The 27,334-nt window shown below is 39.2% G+C and overlaps 1 protein-coding gene across 3 annotated transcripts in view; it reads right to left on the bottom strand.

Moving 5' to 3' along the window:
• Nucleotides 1–27,334, bottom strand: part of DAW1 (dynein assembly factor with WD repeats 1) — a 59,201-nt gene that overhangs the window by 14,819 nt on the left and 17,048 nt on the right. For all 3 annotated transcript variants that reach the window (XM_009183243.4, XM_017947042.2, XM_031651560.1), the window contains 8 exons: nt 24,580–24,724; nt 23,235–23,293; nt 20,629–20,751; nt 14,533–14,632; nt 9,724–9,831; nt 7,783–7,889; nt 6,481–6,583; nt 5,560–5,674 (listed from right to left, as the gene is read on the bottom strand). In XM_009183243.4, the coding sequence (XP_009181507.2) occupies nt 5,560–5,674; nt 6,481–6,583; nt 7,783–7,889; nt 9,724–9,831; nt 14,533–14,632; nt 20,629–20,751; nt 23,235–23,293; nt 24,580–24,724 (860 nt within the window). The remainder of the gene's footprint in view (nt 1–5,559; nt 5,675–6,480; nt 6,584–7,782; nt 7,890–9,723; nt 9,832–14,532; nt 14,633–20,628; nt 20,752–23,234; nt 23,294–24,579; nt 24,725–27,334) is intronic.

Below are 27,334 nucleotides of genomic sequence, written 5' to 3'. Positions count from 1 at the left end.
GGTAGGGGATGACAGCAGTATAGCTTAGGTGTGGTTTTCAACAAGGTGACACAGACTTAGGAAAACATTTCTGTTTTCAAGGAAATGAAGAATACAAATGAAGCGCAATAGGTGGTCATCACTGAGATGATGTAGCAATGTCCAGGCCTCCAGTGATATGAAACAGACATACCAGACAGTGCAGCATTATATATGATCATCAAGAAGATAAGGAACACAGTATGTAGCATAACATATTGTTGACAGCAGATGACACAGGCATAGTTTAGCATCACATGCAGTGATCAAAGAGATAACACATTGGATAACATCACACATGATTACCAAGAACGTGACATAACTCGGGAGGCTGAGGCAGGAGAATCGCTTGAACCTGGGAGGTGGAGGTTGCAGTGAGCCAAGATCATGCCACTGCACTCCAGCCTGGGCAACAGAGCGAGACTCTGTCTCAAAGAAAAAAGAAAAAGAGAAAGAAGATGACCTCAATATCGCATAACATCATACATGTTGACCATGGAGATGAGACAGAATGTAACATTATACTTGGTTCCAAAAAAGACAATGTGTACACATAAGTCAGTATAGTATGGTATGGTATGATATGGCATAGCAGAGCAGAGCATAGTGTAGCACAGTATGGACACATAGACACACACAGACACGGCACAGAGCCAAAAACTGTTGTCATGAAAGGATCTACACATAGTGAAGCAGGATATATGGTCATGAGAAAGATGAATCAGACAGCATAGGGGCATATGTGGTCAGGGAGATGGCACACATGTAATGCAGCTGCCATTTGTGGCCATCAGGGAGATGACGTAGACATAGTGTAATCTCATAAAGGTCCTACAGAGAGGTAAGAGATAAGACAGCATCACATGTGGCTATCAGGGATACAAGACATATGTTATACAGCATCATATGTGGTAGTCAGAAAGATGATACAGAAAGAGTACATGTGGTTATCAAGGCAATGACACAGACATAGTGGAGAATTATAAGTTGTTGCCAAGGAGAGGATGAAAACACTTTCTTACAAATAAAATGATCATCAGGGAGACAAAGTAAATATATTGTAGCATCATCCTTAAATAACTAGGCTGTGTCACCCATAAGGTGTAGCACAGTCCTTTGCAAAGGGCATGATGAAGTTACAGTGTAATTTAAGTCGCTTCAAGAAGATTATAAAAACATAAAATAATATTCAGTCTTCAGGCAGAAGAAGCAAATACACAGTATGTCATATGTGATATTGTATGCTGAATTGTGTTCTTTTAAAATTCATATGTTGAAGTTCTAATTCCCAATATCTCGGAATGTAATATATATACACATAATATATAATCATGTATAATGTTATATATATGCGTGTATATATAACATATATATTATATATATGATATATATTCGTATATATATGTATATATACACATAGTATGTATGTGTGTATATATACATATATATGTATGGGTATACATATACACATGTATATATGTATATACATGTGTATATATACAAACATGTATGTATATATACATGTATGTATATACATGTTTGTATATATACACACATATATATAAAATTATACATGATTCTTAAATATATGCAAGCATAGCATAGTTTCTTCCATTGTCAAGAACATGATGAGACATAGTATAGCTTCATATACAATTGTCAAGGATATGGCTCAAAAAGTAGTATAAGCTTACTTAGGTTGTCAGAGAGATAATGCAGACATAGGGCGGTGTCATACATTATCAGGGAGATGACACATAGCATAGTGCCGTACAAGGCATCGGGGTCTCATGGATGATTGGATGCAGAAAAAAAAGGTATCTGGGTGATGACATATAATTTTGTGTCATATGAAGATACCATGGATTTGACACAGATATGTTGTAATGTCACAGGTGCTTATCATGAAAATGAAGCAGACATATTGCAGCATCATAAATTAAGTGGTCAGGAAAGTAACACAAAAATATTGTATCATCATACCCTGTTTTCCAAATGGCACAGACATAGTGTAGTATCATATATGTTTGTCCTGGAGATTAATTGTAGCCTAGTGTAATAAATGGTTATTACGAATATGATGCAGAAATAGTATAAAGTAACATATTATAGCATCTTATGGGGTTATTAAAGGGGCGATATAGCAATAATATAACACATCGTTATCCAATATATTTCAAATAATGTAACACCACATATGGCTGTCTAGAATATGAGGGGTGTGTGTGTGTGTGTGCGTGTGTGTGTGTGTTCATCAACGAATATATTCATCAAGGAGACAGGGTCTTGCTCTATCACTCAGACTGGAGTGTAGAGGCATAATCATAGTTCACTGTAACCCTGAACTCCTAGGCTCAAGTTATTTTCCTCAGCTTACTGAGTAGTTAGTTCTACAGGTGCATGCCACCACACCTGGCTAATTTTGTTTTAATATTTTGTAGTGATGGGGTCTCCCTATGTTGCCCAGGCTGGCCTCAAACTCCTGGCCTCAAGCGATCCTCCCACCTTGGCCTCCCAAAGTATTGAAATTACAGGCATAAGCCACCACACCTGGCCATGATGCATATATTATATAGCATCATACATGATCATCTAGGAAATTATCATAGTACAACATCATATATGACTACCAAAGAATAAGGTAGGCGTAACACATGCTTTGGGATACCTCAGAAACATCATGACAATGTATTTGGTTATCAGGGAGATGATGCACATATGGTATAGTGTCATATGTGGGTAACAGGTTATACACAGACACAGTGTGGCATTGCGATGGTTAATTTTATGCATCAACTTGACTGTGTTAAGGGATACCCAGGTAGTTGGTAAAACATTATTTCTGGGTGTGTCTGTGAGGGTGTTAGACTGAGTAAAGAAGAGCCACCCTCACCAATGTGGGCAGGTATCATCCAATCCATTGAGGACCTAGATACAACAAAAGGTGGAGGAAGGATGAAATTCTTCTCTCTTCTGGAGCTGGGACATCCATCTTCATCTTCTCTGGCCCTCGGTCATCAGAGCTCCTGGTTCTCAGATCCTCAGACTCCAAGACTGACACCAGTGCCCTCCTCAGTTCTCTCAAGTTTTTGGCCTCAGACTAAGAGTTACACCATTGGTTTCCCAAGTTTTTCGGTTTTCAGACTTGGACTGAATTACACCACTGATTTTCCTGATTCTCCAGCTTGCAGATGGCATATCGCAAGATTTCTCAGCCTTCATATATAAATATGTGTGTGTGTATACTTATATAATATTGGTTACATACTATATGTGTGTGTGTATTTATATACTATTGGTTTTATATTTATATATAGTATAAACAGAATTATACATAGAGTAAATATAGTATAATACATATAAATATATAATATATAAAAATATATAAATATATTTAATATATAAATATATAAAATATATAAAATTATATATAAGATAAAACAGAACCAATAGGATATATATATAAAATATAATAGGATATATGTATAAAACAGAACCAATAGGATATATACATATGTACAAAACAGAACCAATAGGATATATACATAAAATATCACCACCTTTCTAAAGGTGGCGATGTGATATAGTGGACCCTGCAGACCATGTTGGTCAGGGCAATGAGGTATAAATACTATAGCATCATACATGGATTTCTAAGAAATACTAAGATATGGAACAGTATCATACATGGTTATAAAGAATAGGATAAAGATATAGTATACTATCATACATTATTATAAAGAGGATAACAAACAGTGTAAATTAAAACATAGTAGTCAGATACATGACATAGATAAAATATAGCATCATATGTGGTCATCAGACGGATAACATAGACTTGGTGTAGCTTCATACGTGATCATCAGGTAGATGGTATTGATGTAGTTTAGCATCACCTGTGTCTTCAGGAAGATGACACATAGTTCATACTTCATATTCTATGCCTCATAGAATAGCATCACACATGGTATGTGATGCCATGATATAACATAGACTTAGTATAGCATCACGTATGCTTGCCAAGGAGACATAGGATTATGGAGACATAGTATAGTACCATGTGGTTACCAAGGATATGGTGTAGACATAGTTTAGTGTAAAATAGGAAATTGTCAGGGAGATAATGTAGAAGTTGTATAGTGTTAACACGTGTTTGTCAGGAATATGCTGCAGACATAGAGTCGCATCATAAATACTTGCCAGGGAAATAGTGCAGACACAATGAATCATCACATGTGGTTGTCAAAGAGATGACACATAATACAGCATCATATATGTTTGTCATGGGAATGACTTGTTGTTCAGTATCATAAAATGTTACCCAGGACATGATGCATGCATAGTACGCCCATACAGATGGTTGTCACTGAGAGAATAAAGACGTCGTATAGCATTGCATGTGGCTTCAATGACATGATGTGGACACAGAGTTAGTATCATACATATTTGTCAGCAAGATGACTCAAGGTTTTGCATCATATATGATTATCAAGGATATGATGTAGATATGGCCCAGCATCAAATGTGATTTTAAAGGAGTAGCTGAAAACACAGTGTAGCATAATCAACTTTCAACAAGATGATGCAGATACAGTGTAGAAATAAACATGATCCTTGGGCGATAAGACAGACACAATATCATGTCACATGTGAGCCACAGGGAGATGACAGATATAGTGTAGTATCACATGTGACTGTCACAGGATTGAAGCACACCTAGGATAGCACCATGTATGGTTATCAATAAGATGACTCATAGTGTAGAATCACAGTGGTAATCAAAGAGACAGTATATAGCATAGCATCATGTATGCTTATCACAAAAATGTGGTAGACACAGTGGAACAGCACATGTGGTTATAAGGGAGATTATAACACCATTGATGGCAATTAAGTTGACAAGGCCAACGTAGGGTAACATCATACATAATAATCAGGGAAGCCGGGTGCGGTGGCTCATGCCTGTAATCCCAGCACTTTGGGAGGGCAAGGCAGGTGGATCACCTGAGGTCAGGAGTTCGACCACAGGACCAGTGTGGCCAACATGGAGAAACCCCGTCTCTACTAAAAATACAAAAATTAGCCAGGCATGATGGTACATGCCTGTATTCCCAGCTACTCGGGAGGCTGAGGCAGGAAAATTGCTCAAACCTGGGAGGCGGAGGTTGCGTTGAGCTGAGATCACGCCACTGCACTCCATCCTGGGCAATAGAGTGAGACTCCATCTCAAAATAATAATAATACTAATAATCATGGAGATGACTCAGAATATAGCATCATATACAGATATTAAGAAGATGACAAAGACCTCATATACCTGGTTGTCTAGCAGGTGACACAGACATTGTATAACATTACATGTGGTTATCAGCTATATGATATAGACATACTATTGTGCCATACATGGTCACCACAGAGATGAGACATGGTTTTTAATCATAGCTGGTCATCAAAGAAATGACTCATAGTGTAGAATCATGCATGGTCATCAAGCAAAGCATAAATCTCTCCAAAAATTAAAAGTATGAACAGATCACCTACCATCAGCTGAAGCAGTTGCAATAAGTTTTCCAGTGTAATCAAAGCAGCTGTCTAGTATTTCATCATCATGGCCTGTTAAGGTTGCCACACATTTGCCATTTGCAGCATCCCACAGCTACAATTAAAAGAAACAAAAAAAAAAAAAAAAAAAGACTATGACTTTCTGTCTCAAGTGTGAAGATGGCCAGTGGTCTTCATGACATGCTTAGGGCTGGTTAAGTAACTGTGCAAAAATTACTTCTGTAATTCTCGCATGTTCGGTTAGATTTACTTTGATTCATGACCAGAGACCACAGCCAACCATCAAGGAAGGCACACCCTAGTCACAGAGAAAACCAAAGTCAGACATTTAGAATCTGCCACTACATTAAAGAAAGAAAAAATATCTCAACGTGTATGCTTTACTGGTTGGAGAAGAGTTTTGCTCTTTTTGTAGGAAGGATATCAAATGATTAGGAGCTTCATATAAAACGACAATGTCGGAAAATGAAAAGTACATTATAAAATTGTAATATATTTGTCACATAAACAAATGATAATTCCATAGTATAATCTCTTAGTAACCATTTTTTAAGTATAGAAACTTAGGGACAAAGAAACATTGTGTTTGAGGCTCCTTGACAGTCACTCTACTAATTGAAGTTCTATAAATGAAAAGTGGGGTATTAAATAAAAATAAAATGCCTTCTCAAATAAGATATTTAATATACTTGAAGAAATTCAAATTGCTTTACTACATCACAATTCCTTCAAATCTGGAAAATCCAAAACTTGAAATTTAAATAATTACCAATTATTATTTGTAAATTAATATCTTAATTTTATATCACCTTTGAAATTTGTTAATGTTACAATGGATATCTGACACAGTAAAGAGTATAGACACAATATAAAGCAAAGATATTTATTTATTTAGCTCACCATGCAGGTTTTGTCCATAGAGCCAGTTAATATTAGAGAGCAATCCCAGTTGAATAAGGCACTGCTAATCTCAGCACAATGACCAATTAAGATATTTACCTTCCTACAACACAAAAATAATTAAAATTAGTGAAAGATATCTTACTTCAGTATATGCACATGAATAACGAGGCCAAGCCCATCTGTGTAAGCTAATCTAAATTTTGGTTTTTATAAAATAATATATTTGATGACAAAACAAATACGGCTTTACTAGTGCTCAAAAAGAAACTACTAATAATTTCATTTCGGCCGGGCGCAGTGGTTCACGCCTGTAATCCCAGCACTTTGGGAGGCTGAGGCTGTGGATCCACAAGATCAGGAGTTCAAGACCATTCTTGCTAACACGGTGAAACCCCACCTCTACTAAAAATACTAATTCTCCAGGCATGGCGGCGGGCGCCTGCAGTCCCAGCTACTCGGGAGGCTGAAGCAGGAGAATGGCGTGAACCCGGGAGGCAGAGCTTGCAGTGAGCTGAGATCGCGCCACTGCACTCCAGCCTGGGCGACAGAGCAAGACTCCGTCTCAAATAAATAAATAAATAAATAAATAATATCATTTCAACAAAAATGTACTTGGATTTTAAACTATCAAAATAATGCTACTTAAGGCAACATTTCAAAAAGAAATGGGTAACAAATAGTAAAAGCCGTAAGAAGTATTCTTACACCAGTCGAGTGCACCCTGGTTGTTCAGAAACCACATGTCAAGTAACTGAAAGGTCCTTCTTTCTCTGTCATTTCTTGTTGCATACATCTTGGTCGGCAACCCTGATAATTAGCCCCTCTATTAAATCACAGACAAATCCAAGAGTAGTTTTCCAACACAAATATGCTAATTTAGTTAACTTCCTAGCAACTAGGACCAAAAGTCATTAGGAAGGAAGTTGAAGTTCTTGGACTAAATTAAATTTGGGAAATTAACTAAGAGTTTTATTTATACATGATATTCATGCCTAACATAATGACAAGCCATTGAAATTTGATTATCCCTGGAATAAATAGTAGCTATGTAACTAGACTATTGCTAACATTCTCCTTTTATGTTGCTGTTTGTCATTATTTGCTCAGAATTCCAAGAATGCACATATTTTGTGAATCAGAAATATCATTAAAGAATGAATTAATTTACATTTTCAATATGTACTATTTTTATGGAACCCAAAGCAGAGTTAATAGAGAGCAGCTTAAGCTAATAAATAACAGAGGGTTTTCTGAACCCCCTGATCCAGATTAAAACAATGCTTAAGAACTAAGAATTACCTTCCAGTATCAGCGTCCCACACTACAACTGTATGATCAAAAGACCCCGTGATGATTCTGTCTCCTGAGGTGTTAAATGACAACGAGATGATTTCGGCGGAATGTCCCTAGAAAAAGAGCAGATACCGTCAAGTATACCGGCAGATAAAACAATTTCTGCAAGTGTACAATATCATAGTCTAAAAGGAAATGCTGGAGAAGGCCGAGCTCTAGGAAGGGAGGTCAGCAGTTGGCTGGGGTGAGGATGGGGAGTGTCTGCATGTGGGCACAGGGTTCTTTTTGGGGTGATGGAAAGGTTTGAAAACTAGGTTTTAGCTACACAATCCTGTGAGTTTACTAAAATTAGTGACTTACACACAGCTAGTTCATTTAACCTAATAATGTTGATTAAAAACAAAAGAAAGAGGTTGTGTTTGGGGAAACTAGAGGGCGTCCTTTACATTGTCTCGGAAACACTACAGAGCTGGGGACTACATGGGCTAATAACGCATGGTGTGCAAAAGTAAACAGTGTATGGAATAAAACTAATTACTTTTAAAAAGGCAATTATTAGGATAACTTGACATGAAATCGATTGATAAATTCCTGCCTTTGCCCTGACTTTCAGCTGGTTACTGTCTAGTGTCAGTGAATCAAACTGTGAGACAATGGGAAGAAACCCCTCTGTACAGCAGACTCTGGAACTCCGATAAGGGGATCCTGGGTGGAGTACGTATAGCCCATGATTCCTCCACTATTTTAGTAAATTCACATAATTATATTTTTAAATAATACAAAGAAATGGAAAAGTTGATTTATAACTGGATATTTCTGATAGATTTCAAAGGACAAAAATGCATGTAGTTGAATATTAGAATTCTAAGTACGCAAAACAAATGCACTCTCCGGGGCAGACAGGTGTGCCGAGCAGGACCCCTCCCTTCGAGTGCTCTTAGGCAGTCTGTAAAAGGAGTCATTTTAGTTGAAAGTGCAGCATTAACGGGGCCTTTCCCTGCACATTTGCCTGAAAGAAGAGATAGTAATGTTGCTGTTGTTGTTTTAAAAAAAAAAAAAAAAAGAACTGAGAACAGAAAGAGTATACTTATACTAATAATGCTAGATGCTCAGATTTAAGAAAGAAAAGCCATTACTGTTATTTTTAAATGGAGAATTTTTTCTTTCTCGGTCCATGTTTCAACTTTCTTAGAAAAAGCTTTCTGAGGAAACGAATCATGTTTTTAAAAATGTATTTATAGTTTTGAAAGGACAAGGAAACTGAATTTCCCATCCAGCTGTTTCCACTGATTACAACATAGGGTCACCCTATTTTTGTTGCGGTGACTTGGGCTGGAGTGGGAGGAAGGGGAGGGCGGGAGGAAGGGGAGGGCGGGAGGAAGGGGAAGCTGGGAAGAAGGGGAGGGCAGGAGGAAGGGGAGGGTGGCAGGTCACTGGGAGGTGCTGAGCGCATGGTGGTGACACACAAGAGCACACCCCACCAGCACTCACTCTGTGGGCACAGCCCTTTGACCTTCTCCCTCTGGTCACTTGCCCCTCTCTCATTTCAGACTTTGTGATAAGGATGGTTCAAAGAGCAGCGGGCAGAGGAGAGTGTGCTCACAGCCATCGCTTTAAAGGTTCTCTTGGCATGGTTCTCCAGTTCTGCCTCTTGCAAAAGTGCCAGCCTCCACCTGCTTTCCTTTTAGCCAGAGAGATGGTGATGGGTTCTGAGCTATAGTTGATATGTTTTGCAGACTAAAGTTAGACAAAATAAAAAGCTCCTTGGACTTCCCCAGCACCTCCACCCAAGTCTTTTGGAATAGCCGGAAACCAGTAGGAATACTCTTTCACCACTACAGTCTGAAAACCAGCAACTCAACAACATCCAACTTAGAGCTCATTTTGTAACAAAAACACAAATAAGAATTCACACAAATAACAGGCTCATTAACATTATTGACATACTCTTAAGGTGCAAACTTCCTCGCCATTCTGAATGTTCCACAATTTGGCTGTTGTGTCCATACTTCCAGTCGCCACCAATGTGCTTTGAGGGTTAAATGATAAACACACCTAAATTACATGAAATGGGAGAAATTTTAGGAAGATAGAGTTTCAAAGTGTTCATTATACACAGAAAATTTTCCAGATGCAATTACCTTACCAGATTCAGCCTAATTCTTTGTACAAAACACCACATATGTGTGACCTGCTATCCCCAGGTTGAGTCTTTCAGAGTCCTCCTCTTGAAAAGAGGCTGCTTGTTCTCCCACAGCACCCAGCTCAGGCTTGGAGGGGCACTGGCTCCCTTTGCCACTTCCAGACCACAGAAGAACAAGAACAAAAGTGAAGCCCACCTCCTTTAAGATCCGTGCTATCTGGTTCTCCTTCTCCTTGCTGCTGTCACCACAGTCCTTCCAATCATGGCCCCTCACTCATCAAGAGACTACTGGCTTGTAGTCTCAATGCCAACTCTTAGGTGTCCTTCACATGGACAATCCATCCAGTTCCCCCAGACCCATGCCCCAGACGACTCTTCAGTAGTCTCTCCCATGGCCACACCATGGACATTGGTATTATCTTCTCTAGAAAATTCACCACCAATTCACCAATCCAGGGTCACAATTTCCCCTCCCACTCCCCTCCCCTAGAAGCTCTTTCATCTCATTGAGACATCTGCCTTTTCTCCTGGTCCATCCTCCCCATTCAACTGACACCCTGGAAGCATCACTCCTGCCAGTATCCTCGACACTCTTAGTCCCTATCTATCTAATGTACCTTTCGTACAAACTCCTAACATTAACTTTTATCAGGTAAGGATTTTATCCAATCATCTGCCTCTCTGCCTCATCACCCAGCCAAGGTAGCTTAAGAGAACTGCACAGAAAGTTACTGGTATTGCTCATTTATGCCTCTGTCCTCAACAGAGTCCTCAGCACCATTCCCTACTTTGTAGGGATGCCTCTGGCTCCATACATTCTCCCATTCCCCACTCCTGCCTCTACTTCCATCCTCACCCCTCCTCAACAGACAAGCTGGCCTCCTACCACTTCCCCAAGAAAACTCTCCTGTCAGGTAGGAACTTCCCCACTTGGATCTTACTTTCCTTCCCTTCAGTCTCAGATGCAGAGGGATCCTTCCACCTATTCTAAGACCCCTTCCCTGCACAACTATGGGAGATGCGTCCACTAGTTTTCCTTCCCTCTAGACTAGATGCTTTTCAGTGACCTGTAAATATGTTTGAGTAAATCCTACCTTGACCTTATGTACCCCTCTTAGCTACCCTTCTTCCGCCTTTACAACCAAATTTCTTGGGAAACAGTCTACCATCATTTTTGTCCATCTTCTGCTCACTCTTCAACTCTTCTGAAACCACTCTGGCTAAAAGTCCAATCCAGGTTTGGTCAGTCATCCCACTTAACCTCCCTGACATCTGCAGCACTGACTCCTTTGTTCTCTAGTTTCCCTCTCTTTCTTCTTGTTTTTCTTTTTTCTTTTTGTATCATTTGAAGTTCTCTCTTCTCCATCCTCCCAAGGTTCTGTCAGTCTCCTCTCCACACTCTACCCTTTCCTCTGGGCAATTTCAATTGCTCGTTGGTTTCTACCGCCACTCGGATACCAGTGACTCATGCATTCAAGTCTCTTTCCCAGACCTCACTGCTCAGTTCCAGCCCCAAAGAGCCAACTGCTAAATGGATGCCTCTGTTTGGCTATCACACAGGCAGCTTATATCAACTAAGACACAAAAGTCATATCGATGCAAACCTGTTCCTCCTCTTTCATGCACAGAATTGGTGAATGGCACTGCCCATCATGCAAGCACAAAATCAGGGAATCCATCCTGGGTTCCCCTTTTCTTTTATGCCTCATAACTACTTAGTAACCAGGTTCTACTCACGTTCTCTTCATCTATCTTTACAACACGCCTTCATCATTTTTCACTTGGATTGCAGCAAGATCCCCAACTGGCCGATAACGCTGATCTTACCACCCTCCCATTTCTTTTTCACACTGCACAAAAATAATTTTTCCAAAGAGCACAGATGATCATACCATCTCCTAGCCAAAAAGTCTCAATAGTGTGGCATTACCTGCAAAATAAAATCCAATTCCTTAGCATAGTATATAACCTCCTGCATAATATGGCCCTTACCTGCCTCTCCTACTTTAATTGCTCACACCCTGTGATCTGAATTTGAATGGGCTATAGGTGTGCTAAGGTATGGACACTGCTAACCCAGGCAGCTGGGCAGCAGCAGGGATCCTTGCCCATCACCTCTGGCCATGCACAGCAGGCAGCTCCCCTCAGTGTGCTGCAAATCTACATTTGCATATTCTGCACATGGCACCACGTGGAGGGTTAGGAAGTTCTGCTCTGATCACACAGAGCCACCTGAGTTTCAGACACACACCACTTCTCAGCATTTGCCAGGACTGCTCGCTCTGCCTGGAATGCACATGCCACCCCTCTGGAAAGTCTTTCCTGAACACCTTTCCCTGGCTCAGGAGGCCACACTGCTCCCTCTGTGTCCACACTGAAATCCCCATCCACTTCTGACACTTACAACACATCTTTGAACTTATCCATTGATGCTTTCACTCCTTCTATTAAATAGTAAGAACTGTGTCAGATTCTCTCAGGTACCCTAAGCATGTAGGCCAGGGTTCCACACATAGTCAATATTTAATAAATATTTATTGGATGAATGTTGACTGAAAAAGATGAACGTCTCCCTAGGAATTATTTATAAAGAAAATATTTCCCAGAATCTAAAAGAGTGTGGGAAAATGGTCACACTCTAAGGACATGCACTATATTTTTCTTTGACTTTGGGCAAGTTACTTGAGCTTTCAATGCCTCAGTACCCTACTCTGTAAAATGGGGAAATACCTTCCTCTTAGGGTTGCTATGAGGCACAACTAAGCTAATACCTGTTTATGTAAAGGGGCTTAGGACAGTGCCTCTCAAACAGCAAGAGCTGTCAAAGGGTCAGTTATGTTTCACTGCAGTATTCCCAGTCACTAGCAAAGTACCTTCAACAGAGCATGAGTTATTGGTGGATTAATACACCATGAATGTTTAGGATGAGTGTAAATGAATTTTACTTCTAACATAAGCAGACTGCTTTTGTTCTTGTTTTGTTTAAGGTGTACATAAATTAGCAGGATACAGGACCCTTTCCCACCTACAGGTAACTTCCTTATCCTCAAGAAATATTTCCAAGCATTCTACAGTCTGTCCTAAGTATCTTGTTCCTCAGTTCCAGGGGTGGGTGTGGGTGCTAGAACTTGAACACTGCTGGCAGATTGGCTGTCACCAACTATTCACAAAAGTTGTCGCCGTCGTGGCTTGCTTTTCCTCCCTCCACCCCTGTATGTTCTTGTTTGCTTTTTCTGGTTCACAGCAGGTATCTTTTTTTCCAGTGAATATTGAGGTTAAAAGATCTATCACTCTTTGTTATCAATTTCCCCTCTTCATCTAATAATAGTTATTAGCACATTCTTTTTATGTCTCTGTTCAATTCAAAAAGTACTGAGCTATATTTCCCTACTGACAATTATGGGAGAAGTGGTTATATTCTGCTTCCTGCTTTAGCCTGTTCTCTCTTTGACCCTTAAAAGTCTCTATTATTTTTATACCACTACTGCATTGGGTACCTTCTATTTGTGGATTCTCTTCTGGTATTATCCACTTAAGAGTAACTTCAAAGTACAACAAGGGAAGTGAGTTAAATATCTAAAGAATCATTCTACCTAATGAAGGCCAGAAATGGAGGGAAAGGGGTGATCCCCACTAACAGGCCAAAACATAACTTGGGGATTTGTTAAAATCAGATCAATTTTTCCTTATTTAAATCTTTGATTAAAAACATTTAAGGTATTACTAATCATTAAGAGCAGCAGCCTGTTTATTTTTAAGAGCTGTCATCTGTTCTTACGGAATGCCAATTATTGCACTAATTGTTATAAGATACATCTCAGAATTGGTCAAGGAAAAGGGCTTCCCAATAGTGAAAGCTGTTTCAAGTATCAGACTATTCATGCATATTTGGGCTCCAGTGATACACAGAGAACAATCAGCCTAAATATTTCATATAGTAGTTTAAAAATTATATTAAGGCTGGGCGCGGTGGCTCAAGCCTGTAATCCCAGCACTTTGGGAGGCCGAGACGGGTGGATCACGAGGTCAGGAGATCGAGACCATCCTGGCTAACAAGGTGAAACCCCGTCTCTACTAAAAAATACAAAAAACTAGCCAGGCAAGGTGGCGGGTGTCTGTAGTCCCAGCTACTTGGGAGGCTGAGGCAGGAGAATGGCGGGAACCCGGGAGGCGGAGCTTGCAGTGAGCTGAGATCTGGCCACAGCACTCCAGCCTGGGCGGCAGAGCGAGACTCCGTCTCAAACAAAACAAAACAAAACAAAACAAAAATTATATTAAAAACTGTTTTTATCACTTAATTGACCCTCATTGAGTCAGTACTTTAAAGAAAAGTCAATGAAAAAGAAAAAGTAAGATTGGTTATTATATTTATAAATGTATCATATTACATGTCTACTTAGTCGATACAGGGTACAATTCTTTATAGAATCTGCAAGATATTAACTAGAGTAATTTTTAAATTGTATTGGTACCACCATATAAATATAGGCAGACTAAAAACATGGGGTAGAATTTGAAAACTAATTATAAAAGTAGCCCCACTACTTTTATAATAGAATCCTAAAAAGAAACAGTAACATAAAATATAATAATAAATTGTTCAATATACTCACTATTTCTGCTGTATGACCCCTGAAGGTATGGTAACATTTTCCTGTTTCTACACTCCAGAGTTTGCAAGTTTTATCAAAGGACCCAGTGGCAATTTTGTCACTAAGATTTAAAAGAAATGTGGAATATTAAAAAAAAAAAGACACATTATATAATAAACTGAACTAAGATAAGAGATGTTAACACATGAGTAAAATATTTACTTCACTTCTAAAGCTATAAGCAATCTTAAATTTGTTTCAGTGGATAATAAAAGTCTAATTTTTGAGTGGTATCAATTTACCCATTTAATTTTAAAGATTTTAAAGTTATAGGTATGTTTGTTTGGGATTATAACAATTTTTTTTTATTATTATACTTTAAGTTCTAGGGTACATGTGCACAACGTGCAGGTTTGTTACATATGTATACTTGTGCCATGTTGGTGTGCTGCACACATCAACTCGTCAGCACCCATCAACTCGTCATTTACATCAGGTATAACTCCCAATGCCATCCCTTCCCCCTCCCCCATCCCCATGATAGGCCCCGGTGTGTGATGTTCCCCTTCCAGAGTCCAAGTGATCTCATTGTTCAGTTCCCACCTATGAGTGAGAACATGCGGTGTTTGGTTTTCTGTTCTTGTGATAGTTTGCGAGAATGATGGTTTCCAGCTGCATCCATGTCCCTACAAAGGACACGAACTCATCCTTTTTTATGGCTGCATAGTATTCCATGGTGTATATGTGCCACATTATCTTAATCCAGTCTGTCACTGATGGACATTTGGATTGATTCCAAGTCTTTGCTATTGTGAATAGTGCCGCAGTAAACATACGTGTGCATGTGTCTTTATAGCAGCATGATTTATAATCCTTTGGGTATATACCCAGTAGTGGGATGGCTGGGTCATATGGTATTTCTAATTCTAGGTCCTTGAGGAATCGCCATACTGTTTTCCACAATGGTTGAACCAGTTTACAGGGATTATAACAATTTTTAAAACGAGTTTAATGAATGTAGCAAAAGGTTTAGTTTAGAAAATTACTTACAAATTAAAATAAATATATATAAGTAAGTATATATAAATAAGTATAATAAATAAGTATAGTATGAACTGTGTAAACAGAAAAATTCTGTTAATAAATATATGGAAAAGAATAACATTGAATGTAAAAGAAAAATGAAAAAAGATAAATCCCATTAAAAATATGGGTTAATAAGGTTTTGAGAATTTAGACAGTGCTTGTCCTCTTAAGGAAATAATGCCTATATTATTCCAGTTGTAAGAGGGATTAGAAAAGAAATACAAAGACTTCAGTGACTTTCAACTAAGAGGCTTCTCACATTGACTGAGGGGCAGGGCTGTAGTCAACATCCAACAAGCAAGAGTAGATTACCCTGTTTGGCCTTTGATCCTGGAATTAAAACCTTTCCTTTTAACCCTGGCTTACATCTGTCTTTTATACCAGCTCTTCAAGATGTTCACTCAATTGGATTATCATTTACAGCACAAGTTCATTTTCCCAAAGTGTAAGAGATCTCACCAACACATATATCCTAAAGCAGACTAGAAATTTATATTTATCCAGACTAACACTGAAGCCTTGATTCTCTCCCTTGTCCTAGGACACCCATATTTCTGTAGTGTCTATGTGGTCTCTCAGACTAAAGCAAAGTGGCACCCTCTTTGTCAATGATCGAAGGGCAGCTTGTACTGGCAAACACTCACCCACCCAAAGCTTCCTAACAGCGTATCTGACCAGGCTTTCTCCTCTGGCATCCAGCCCAGGGCATTTTACTTCAGCTGCTGATGTCTTCCAATATGTGCTCAAGACAAGCTCAAAGCCTTGCACTTTTTTTTTTTTTTTCTTTTTTTGAGACAGAATTTTATTCTGTTGCCCAGGCTGGAATTCAGTGGTATGATCTCAGCTCACTGCAACCTCAGCCTCCAGAGCTCAAGCAATCCTCCCACCACAGCCTCCTGAGTAGCTGGGACTACAGGTACATGTCACCATGCTTGGCTAATATTTTTTATTTTTTTGGAGAGATGAGCTCTCATTATGTACATTCTTTATCAGTTCCCTCAATTTTTTTTCACCCTTCCTGCCCCTCAAACATATGAGTCTGGAGTTGCTGTTGTTTCTTGACTGATATCTATTCTATCACCAACTCTTCTCTATATCCATACGACACCACGTTATAGAAGATATCTTATTGGGAGAACCTACTCCCGATGTTTAACGTGGGTTCTCTTCTATTTCCTAAGTGTCTCGGCTGGGTAGAGAAATCAAGGGAAAGAGCACAAGAGAGAGAAATTTAAAGCTGGGTGTCCAGGGGAGACATCACATGTCGGCAGGATCCATGATGTTCCCCGAGCCATAAAACCAGAAAGTTTTTATTAGCAATTTTCAAAACGGGAGGGAGTGCATGAATAGGGTGTGGGTCACAGAGATCACATACTTCACAAGGTAAGAAAATATCACAAAGCAAAGGGAGGCAGGGCGAGATCACAGGACCACCAGATGAGGTGAAATTAAAATTGCTAATGAAGTTTCGGGCATGCATTGTCATTGATAACATCTTATCAGGAAACAGGGTTTGAGAGCAGATAACCTGTCTGACCACAATTTATCAGGTGGGAATTTTCCCATCCTAGTAATCCTGGGAGCGCTATAGGAGACCGGGGCTTATTTCATCCCATCGGCTTCAACCATAAAAAACGGGACGCCTTAAAAAGGGGCCCGTCTATAAGCCTAGCTTCAGGGCCCATTCTCTTTCTCAGGGATGTTCCTTGCTGAGAAAAAGAATTCAGCGATATTTCTCCTATTTGCTTATGAAAGAGGAGGAATATAGCTGTTTCCGTCTGGCTCACTGGCAGCCAGTTCAAAGTTACCTCTCTCGTTCCCTGAACATCGCTGTTATCCTGTTCTTTTTTAAACATACCCAAATTTCATATTCAAACACACATGCTCTACAAACAATTTGTGCAGTTGACACAATCACAGGGTCCTGAGGCGACGTTCATCCTCCTCAGCTTACAAAGAAAATGACAGGATTAAGAGATTAAAGTAAAGACAGGCATAGGAAATCACAAGGATATTCACTGGGGAAGTGATAAGTGTCCATGAAATCTTCACAATTTATGTTCAGAGATTACAGTAAAGACAGGTGTAAGAAATTATAAAAGTATTAATTTGGAGAACTAATAAATGTCCATGAAATCTTCACAATTTATGTTCTGCTGCTGCGGCTTCAGCCCGTCCCTCCGTTCGGGGTCCCTGACTTCCCGCAACAATATGTCTCATGTCAATGTGTTTGAGAATTACTGCATTGAATCAAAGCTTACACCTGCCCTAAGGTATAAAGCAGATAAACAGTAAATTTGGTTGAAGTTTTTTTATTCTCTCTCTCTCTCGAATAAACACACACACACACACACACACTCCCTCTTATTCTTTGGTGATTGTGTTGAATTCATGGCTACTGAAACCCCAATGACCCCAAAGTGCAATGAGAAACACTGCATTCACGCATACATGAATCATCAGGCGAGGATAACTGATTGGACAAGGGGGTTTTTCATCAGGGGCTCTTGGTAGAATTCAGTTGAAGGGTCAAAAAGTATCCCTCACCTCTCCAACAAGAGAAAACATCATTCTCAGATAGACAGACACCCAAACACATCACGTTTGTTAAGTAGACTACTAAAGGATATGGCGTTATTTTATAGAGAATACCCTTTAAATAGCATTGCAATGAAAGTAGGAATTATACCAGAAGTAAAATAGTGTCATTTATAATTTCAATAAAATCTTTATCTTTTCATAAGCTGGTGTAATAAGGTATTATAAAAACTGTCATTCTCTGGAATATAAAAATGCATAGATCAAAGTTAAACTTTCTAAAACTTAATTGGAATGTTTAATCATTTTAATGTACCAATTTAAGTTTGGTGCCATCACAATTAACATGTTTTGAAAGGGTATTACATTTTTTACAGATATGATATGGGCAACCTAGATAACAAGTTTTTAAACTATAGTATAAAATATCTATTCTAAGTATATCAAATTTTTATGAAATTCCTCTATTCTTTCTGCCCCTACCCAGGCAATGAGTGTATTACTTTAACACGAGTGTATTGTCGCATCTGCATCCTAAATGACCTCCTTGTGTCCTGTTTCTTCTCACATTCAAACCCTCTGACCTCTTCTCTCTGCCAGAGCTATCCTTCCATTTAAAACATCACTTTCATTGTTCCACTTTTTGTTCCTAAACCCTTGATGGCAACTCAGTCCTACAGGACAGAGTTTAAACTCCACTGAATGCTCTGACCTCACACACTTCTGTTTCTCAACATGAAATGCTTGCTGCAGAGACTGGCCACTGAGTGTGCCTGATGAATCCCCTCCTTGAAACACTGAGCTGCTGAGGTCTCTTTGCTCCATGCGTCCTCTCCACTGCTCACCACCTTCGTCCTTCTGGCTTCCGCTTTCAGCTCACACCATCTCTAAAGACTCTCACCAGGAGAAATCACAGTGACCTCTCCTCTTAATTGTTAAATCATTTACTGTTTTGTTCTAGTCATCATAACACTATAGTAAATGAGCCACATTTATAGAACCAGCTTCATCTATGGAAAAATTCATTTAGCAGGTGCAATCATGAAAACATACATGCTTGTCTAAAAAATGTATACTCCACTAGATATAAATATATATTCATTTGCCAATCTTTTCACAAGAGGGCACTGTCTCTCTTTGATTATGTGTCAGCGAAGTGGAGTTCACCATTTGTCTTTCAGAAATGTTATCAAACCTCTACAATATCTAGTTTTCTTTTCTTGCAAATGGAATGAGAACTTAAAGAACTTAAACATACGTGCAGAACAATCTGAGTGCAGAAGTTTTCTAGATTTTGACAGTATGCTTTCCAACTGAACATTGATCTCATCCACAACTTCATTTAGTTGTGAAACAATTTTGCCAAGATTTGCCTTATCTGTGCTTCCCTAGAAAAGACCAGGTTTCTTTTCCACTCATATTTTATTAGTTTATGTAATATTTAGTTAAATTACACATTATGGTACACAATTACAATTGAAAGCACAACCAACATAAGCACATTGGTCGACAAATACAACTAACTCTTGATCAGTTTAGAACCTAACCAGTGGGAGGAGAATGCCCATTCCAGTGGGTATCTTCACTGCTACAGATGCTCAGGGTGCCGTGGGAATCAGCAGTGTGTCGTGAGGAAGAATAGAGGACACTGGGTAATCTCCTGTCAATTATCTAGAGGTTGGTTTAAAAATACTTCTGTTGTACTTGGTACTGTTATTTAGCATGTTGGCATGTTGCCACACACCTTTTTTTCCTGCCTGGCAAGACTGTAAATTAACTTCTAAATGAAGTAAACCATGCTGTGTGTGTATGTCACATTCCCCCAGAGGGACGAGCCCAGGGCCGTGAACATCAATATGCAGTGCCTGACAGAACTTCCAAGGGTTGAGGGTCAAGTCTTGGCTGAGCATGAATTCCAGCTCTCCTCTTTACTACCATGCGGTCCTTGGAAGCATACTTGAACCTTGTATTCTTTTTTTTTTTTTTTTTTTTTTTTTGTCAGAGTCTCACTCTGTTGCCCAGGCTGGAGTGCAGTGTTGCAATCTAAGCTCACTGCAACCTCCGCCTCCTGGGTTCAAATGATTCTCCTGCCTCAGCCTCCCAAGTAGCTGGGACTACAGGCATGCGCCACCATATAGTACATACATTAGCCCAGCTAATTTTTGAATTTTTAGTAGAGATGGGGTTTCACCATGTTGGCCAGTCTGGTCTCAAACTCCTGAGCTCAAGTGACCCACCGCCTCGGCCTCCCAGATTACTGGGATTACAGGCATGAGCCACCGCGCCTGGCCTTAAACCTTGTATTCTGTATGAGGATAGTGACAGGTAACCCAAAGACCGCTTTAAGCATTGAAGGAGGTATTTAAAAGGCTTCCAAAGCACATACCAAGCACTCAGTCAATTTAGACCTTTTGTCTGCTTCCCTTTCTCCCCAAGCAGATGGAGGGATGAATAAATGAATTAATGAACAAATATGTGAAAGGATGAACACACCCGTAAGGATTGTTGAATGCTATGGCATAAACCACATTCCTGTGGCCCTCCAGGGTATTCAGCTCCTCTCCAGACGCAGTGTCCCAGAGCTTGCACGTCCGATCGTAGCTTCCTGTGATAAAGCTAACACAAGGAATATAAACGTGTTGCAGAGAAGAATGGCAGAGTGTTAATAAACACTTCATGTTTTACCTGCAGGATAATAACTCTATTTATTATGCTGTTTGTTTGTTTGTTTGTTTGTTTGAGAGGGAGTCTCGCTCTGTCATTCAGGCTGGAGTGCAATGGCATGATCTCGGCTCACTGCAACCTCCGCCTCCCAGGTTCAAGCGATTCTCCTGCATCAGCCTCCTGAGTAGCTGGGATGACAGGTACCCGCCACCATGCCTGGCTATATTTTTGTGTCTGTTTTTAGTAGAGATGGGGTTTCGCCATGTTGGCCAGGCTGCTCTTGAACTACTGACCTCAGGTGACCCGCCTGTCTCAGCCTCCCAAAGTGCTGGGGTTACAGGTGTGACATACCATGCCTGGCCTATTATGCTTTTTACAATGGAAATCATGTGTGCAGAATAAAAAGTTAAATTGAGAACAATATCTAAATTGTGATATATTCCGTTGTTCCACCCCCACCCTCACCCCACCCCCGAGACAGAGTCTTGCTCTATTGCCCAGGCTGGAGTGCAGTGGCGCGATCTCAGCTCACTGCAACCTCTACCTCCCGAGTTCAAGCAATTTTCCTGCCTCAGCCTCCTGAATAGCTGGAATTAGAGACACACCACCACGCCTGTCTAATTTTTATTTTTATTTTTAGTAGAGATGGGGTTTCACCATGTTGGCCAGGCTGGTCTCCAACTCCTGACCTCGTGATCTGCCCGCCTCGGCCTCCCAAAGTGCTGGGATTACAGGTGTGCACAACCACACCTGGCCTATATTCTGTTTAATAAATGAATGGTTCCTTTAACATTTTCCTACAGGAATAGTGAGTCGAGTATAATGTATAATAGCAGCATCTTAATCATTCCTTCAATATTCAATTAGGAAAGAGACTTTCTTTTTAAAATATCTCTGAAATCAAAATATTGCTTCAAAAGTATAACAAAAATATATTTCCCTAGCACAGAAAACAATCCACAACATTGAAAAGCCAGTCTGAATGTCAAGTGGTAATAAGAAAAGGTGAAGAAAAGTCTAATAGCAAAACTCAACTAAACAGGCAGGTTGACAAGACAAGGTATTTTCTTTCTACCTAGGTATTTTCCTTCTACCATCTTCTCCCACAGACTTTCTCTACCTTTGGATAGATGCAAACTCACATTTGCAACTATACACATATATACTATAGAAATATAAGCCCTCTAAATTTTATGGGTTGAAATATAAGCCCTCTAAATTTATATGTTGAAGTCCTAATCCCCCAGAACCTTAGAATATGAATTTATTTGGAAATAAGGTTATTACAGATATAATTATTAACAGTTAAGTTAGGGCCGGGCGCGGTGGCTCACGCCTGTAATCCCAGTGCTTTGGGAGGCCAAGGCGGGCAGATCACCTGAGGTCAGGTGTTCGAGACCAGCCTGACCAACATGGAGAAACTCCATCCCTGCTAAAAATACAAGAAATTAGCTGGGCATGGTGGCAGGCTCCTGTAATCCCAGCTACTCAGGAGGCTGAGGCAGGAGAATCGTTTGAACCTGGCAGCTGGAGGTTGCAGTGAACCAAGATCACGCCATTGCACTCCAGCCTAAGCAACAAGAGTGAAACTCTCTCTCAAAAAAAAAAAAAGAGTTAGTTAAATTAGGATGAGATCATGCCGCAGTAGGGTGGGCCCTAATTCAATACGTGCATATAAGAACGGGCCATATAGACACGGACACGCACAGAGAAAACCATGTGAAGATCAGAGCAGAGCTCAGGGTGCTGCTTCTCCACATCAAAGATGGCCGGCAAACCACCAGAAGCTACAGGAACTGTGGAACAGCTTCTTTCCCATGGCCTCAGAAGGACCTGACCCTGATGACACCTTGACCTCTGACCTCTAACCTCCACAACTGTGACACAATAAATTTTGGTTGTGTAAGCCACTCAGTTTGTGCTACTTTATTATGGAAGCCCTAGCAAACTGCTTATTGTATGTCTATTTTATGTTTATTTTATGTCTGTAGGTCAAGAGGAGGCTTCTCCCTCATCTCTGCTACCAAGCACGTCAGCTCCCAAGCTGATCACAGCCATGCTCTCAATAGAGACTTGAAGCTGCTGTTCGCCATACCCCAAATTACTGACCTAGATGGAAAACGCCTGCTCTGAATAGACTGATCACAACCAATCAAGTTAGATATGAGGCCACCCTGCCCGACTCATTCCTGAGTTGAGTTCTTCACAAGCTACATTGGCTGAGAATCCAATATGCCTCCCAATCACTGTGGCACGAATATGACAGAAAACTCGGATTAGAATAGTGGGAGAAAGGGCTTATATTTCTTCTCAATATCCAAGAGGGTACTGAAATCAGAGAAATGAATGTATTATGTACTTAGCAAACTGGAATCTTTGATAAACACAGAAATTTGTTTCATTGCTAAAAATTAGATACAAAAAGAGAATCTTACCATGAGCCGGATTTGTTAAGTGCAACATTAGTCAGTGGCAATATATGTGCTTTGAGAACCTTCAGTGAAAGAAAACACCATTTTTTAGACTCAAGCCAAATTAAATTTAATTTGTTAGTTATAACTTCAAACCAATGAAGACATTCAATTTTGTCTTAATTATACATCAGATTTACCTTTAGACAGTGCTATGTGGCATCTTATTGATAGCACTAAGTGTTACCAATTAGTGCTATGTGGTATCTTATTGATGGCACTAATTGGTAACATTTTCTTTTACATATGGCATGTGGTTTGTACATATGTATAGACTGGGTATATAGGCAATACACTAAATATGTTTCAATAAAGATTTGACAATGTATTATTACTTTATGAATCCTGGAGCTCCTTTAGAGTCAGAATATGTCTTCTTTATCTTTCAATCCCTACAACATCTAACACACAGTGAATGTTACATGAATATTTGTTGAACGCATATACATAGATTGGACAGTCTATTAAGAGTGATTGGCTGGGCTGGGACAGTCCAAGTTACGTCTGTTACCAAAATGTTACCATTAATAGCATGTACTTTCACTATCAAAAATATTCCCTTTGGAGAATAAATTATGAGACATGCTTGTTATATAGCTCATATTTGAAATTAAACAGTGCCACCTGCTGGACAAAGAAATGTTACACGACTATAATTTCTTCTTCCAGAAGCAAATGCCTGGATATTTTGTATCAGGTGAGTATATAACTAATAATTATATTTTATTATCATAATTATATTTAAATCATAAAAGATAAAAGCAGTGTAATATGAAGTAATTCTAAGATAATGACAAAGGAAAATTAAAAGCTTTTCTTGAAGTACTAAATGACTATATTTGCTACATTTAATCATCAAAAAAACTATTTATAAAGCATATTTACATCACATTAAAATTATATGTCATACAAATAAATAATTTACTGAAATATGGTTTAGTTCACATGAAAGCAGAAAATATGAAATGTTGATTTGTCATAAAACACAACTTCTTAATGTTACTTTAACTAGAAAAAAGCTTTACTTATTCCATAACTTAAAAGTATCTTAATAATAATAACCCTTTAAATTTATCATTACATGAGGAGCTGAAATCTTTATTTAATCTCTCAAGAAATAAGTGTTTTGGATTTCACTCATTCATTTAACAAATAATTATTGGGACAATCTTAGCAAACATGTGAGGCACTACAGTCAATCACTGACATGCATTTTTCATGGAAAAATATTTTTAGGGAAAGAAAAATAAATAAAATATCAATCATTTCACTGAAATTCTTCTATCTGATATTTTTGTAAATCCATTACCTTAAAAAGATAGAATGTGTGATTGCTGTGCTGGCCAAGTTTCTCTTGTAATCTCTGTATCAAAAGTTTGACTTGCTCTGTTCGTGAAGCTGTGATTAGAGGTTCTGCCTTCTGGATTTCTTCTACTAAAGCACTGACATCAGTACTGAAATTCACCCAAACAAAAGTTTCTTTTATTTTATGTCAAAATTTGCATATATCTTTATTACATGAAGAATTGATTGTATTGTTTCACGAAGCACACTTATAAAATGTCAAAAACATCATTATCTTTCCCAAGAGATATCGGGGGGAGCGGGGGATCACATAAATCAGTAAATAGATGATGGCAGGAAAGCAAGAAGCTTGGAATTTCTAAAACACATTTTTCCAAAGCTAAAGCTTATTTCACGGAGGCTGTGCCAAGAGTCTAATGTTCTCACCTAGTGTTGTGGTTTGAATGTTTGTGTCCCCTCTAAAATTCATGCTGAAACATGTTCACCAATGTCACAGCATTAAGAGGTGGGGCCTGAATAGGTAATTAAGTCACAATGGTGGAGCCCTCCTGAATGGGATTAGATGCCCTGATAACAAGGCTTGACAAAGAGAGTTCATCCCTTTTGCCCTTCTGCCCTCTGCCATGTGAAGACACAGCATCAAGATGCCATCCTGGAAGCAGAGTGCTGCCCTCACCAGACACCAAACCTGTAGGGGCCTTGATCTTGGATTTCCAAGACAGAACTGTGAGAAATAAATAATCCCGTCTCAGGTCTTTTTTGTTACAGCAGCACAAAACGAATGAAGACACCTAGGAAGGCCTAGTCCGTACTAGTTCTGAACATGAGCTCTTTTTCCTTCTTTCCTGTCTCTTTTGAATGAACATGTATTGAATGTTCCCAGCATCATACTTTTCACTTTACACATGTTCTCTTATTTAATCCTGTAACAATTTGCTAGTATAATGCTTTTATCGTAATTATTTTAGAGATGAAGAAACTGAGGTTCAGAAAGATCTGATTTAAAATATTTTTAGGAAAAGAGAAAAATGCCTAACCCATAAATTTAAAGAATCATAAGACTAATATTAATATTTATTATGGACTAAAATATTATTTCCCTGAAAGATAACTGGGCTGAAAAATATATAGATAGATTCAAATTTCCTCTAGTATTCAAATAATTCACAGACATTCTGAAAATGTTGCTGGTGCAGAATAATATTCGTTCAAAAAAGGTTTCAATGTATATACACCATGAAGCATCCAAAAGAGAGCCATTTTACAAGTCCCGTCACACACGTGTCTAGAAGATGCACTATGCAGGTTCCCCCACCTTTAAGAAAGAACTCAGGCCCAGCGTCAGGCTTGGAGCTTTGTTGCCTGACAGCTTCTAGCTGCAGCTCTTTCAGGCTGCACCTTGGCATTCCAGGCCAGGGCTGCCTCTTCTCTTGGGGCTCTCCATCCACCGCTGAGCAGGGGCAGAGCAAGAGCCTGGCCTTTTCTCCCTATGAGGCACTCCTCTAGCTGGCAAGTCTTGCTCCTGAGCTCCTCCAGATTGGCAGAGATTCTGTTGTCCCGCCTCCTTCATCGAGGTCAGATGGCTCCTCCTGCCTGATACTGCTTCTGCTTCATGCCCTGGACTGTCACAAGTGTCACTGCCCAATAAACCTTTGACTCACCCACCTCTGTCTCAGTATCCACTTCCCATGAATGTGGCCCCTGATAAATATCCCCCTCTTCACCCCATCAACAAACATTAAGCTCCAGTTTTGTGCAAGGCACTGAGCTAGGAACCTGCTCATTCAATTGACATTTATTGAGTTGGTACTATTGGTTTAGCACTGGGTGTGTAAAAGATATGGTCCCAGCTCTCAAGAAACATAATCTATTAGCGTAAGAGTGAATATTTTGAACAAAAATGAACCAGGGACCGTCCATAATAATGACTTGGATAAACCCTGAGATATTCCATCGTCAAAATGATAATTAATTTCACAAGAATTAAAAGGGTAAAAATGCTCCTTTGAAAAGTTTTTAATCACTTGTATAAAAACAGATTTCCTTGCAAGATCCAAATTAACCAGATAACCTAAACACTCCAACTCTGTAGGATTTTCATGCAATAATTCCAGCATGTCATCTACGGTGCCAGTGTTTTCATAGGCACAATACTTCCAGATTCTTGCAAAAACTAGAAATAAAATTCATACTTTTCTGAGACATTTATTTACTTTCTCCTATCACCAAAAGGTCATGTTTATGAGTGGCTAATGCCTTACATCTCCTCAGGAAAGCATAGCACGATTGAGTGACTATAGCTAATATGAAGCCCTTCAAAGTGTTGAGTGCCTGGAATCAGAGCCCACAAGTCCTTTTTGAAATCACCTAATAATTCGTACTTTTAAAATATAAAAATCTGTGGTTTTGCGGACTGTCTAGCTGGAGGTTATTCTCTCATATAGAAGCTTATCTGTACCACTTGTGTGATATCCGATGCTGCACAAGTTGTTTCTCAAACTAGACAAAAAGCCTATCAAGTCTAGGGGTTATGATTAATACCTTTATAGCCTCTTATAGAATCTAACCCAGATTAGATTCTTAAATATATGTTGAAGGCACATGTACATAATTGCTGACTAAATAAACAAATGTCTAACAAAGAAACTTTCTGCATGCTAGCATAATCACACAAATCAGTAACATGTTCCATTTATAAAAATTACAGGTTGGGTTTGATATTAGGCCTCACTGTTCCTGAAAATAACAAAGACTGTTGT

The sequence above is a fragment of the Papio anubis genome, chromosome 10, assembly GCF_008728515.1.
Source record: "Papio anubis isolate 15944 chromosome 10, Panubis1.0, whole genome shotgun sequence".
Lineage (NCBI taxonomy): Eukaryota > Metazoa > Chordata > Mammalia > Primates > Cercopithecidae > Papio > Papio anubis.
The sequence above is the reverse complement of the archived record's forward strand: the minus strand, read 5'-3'. Positions and strand labels throughout refer to the sequence as shown.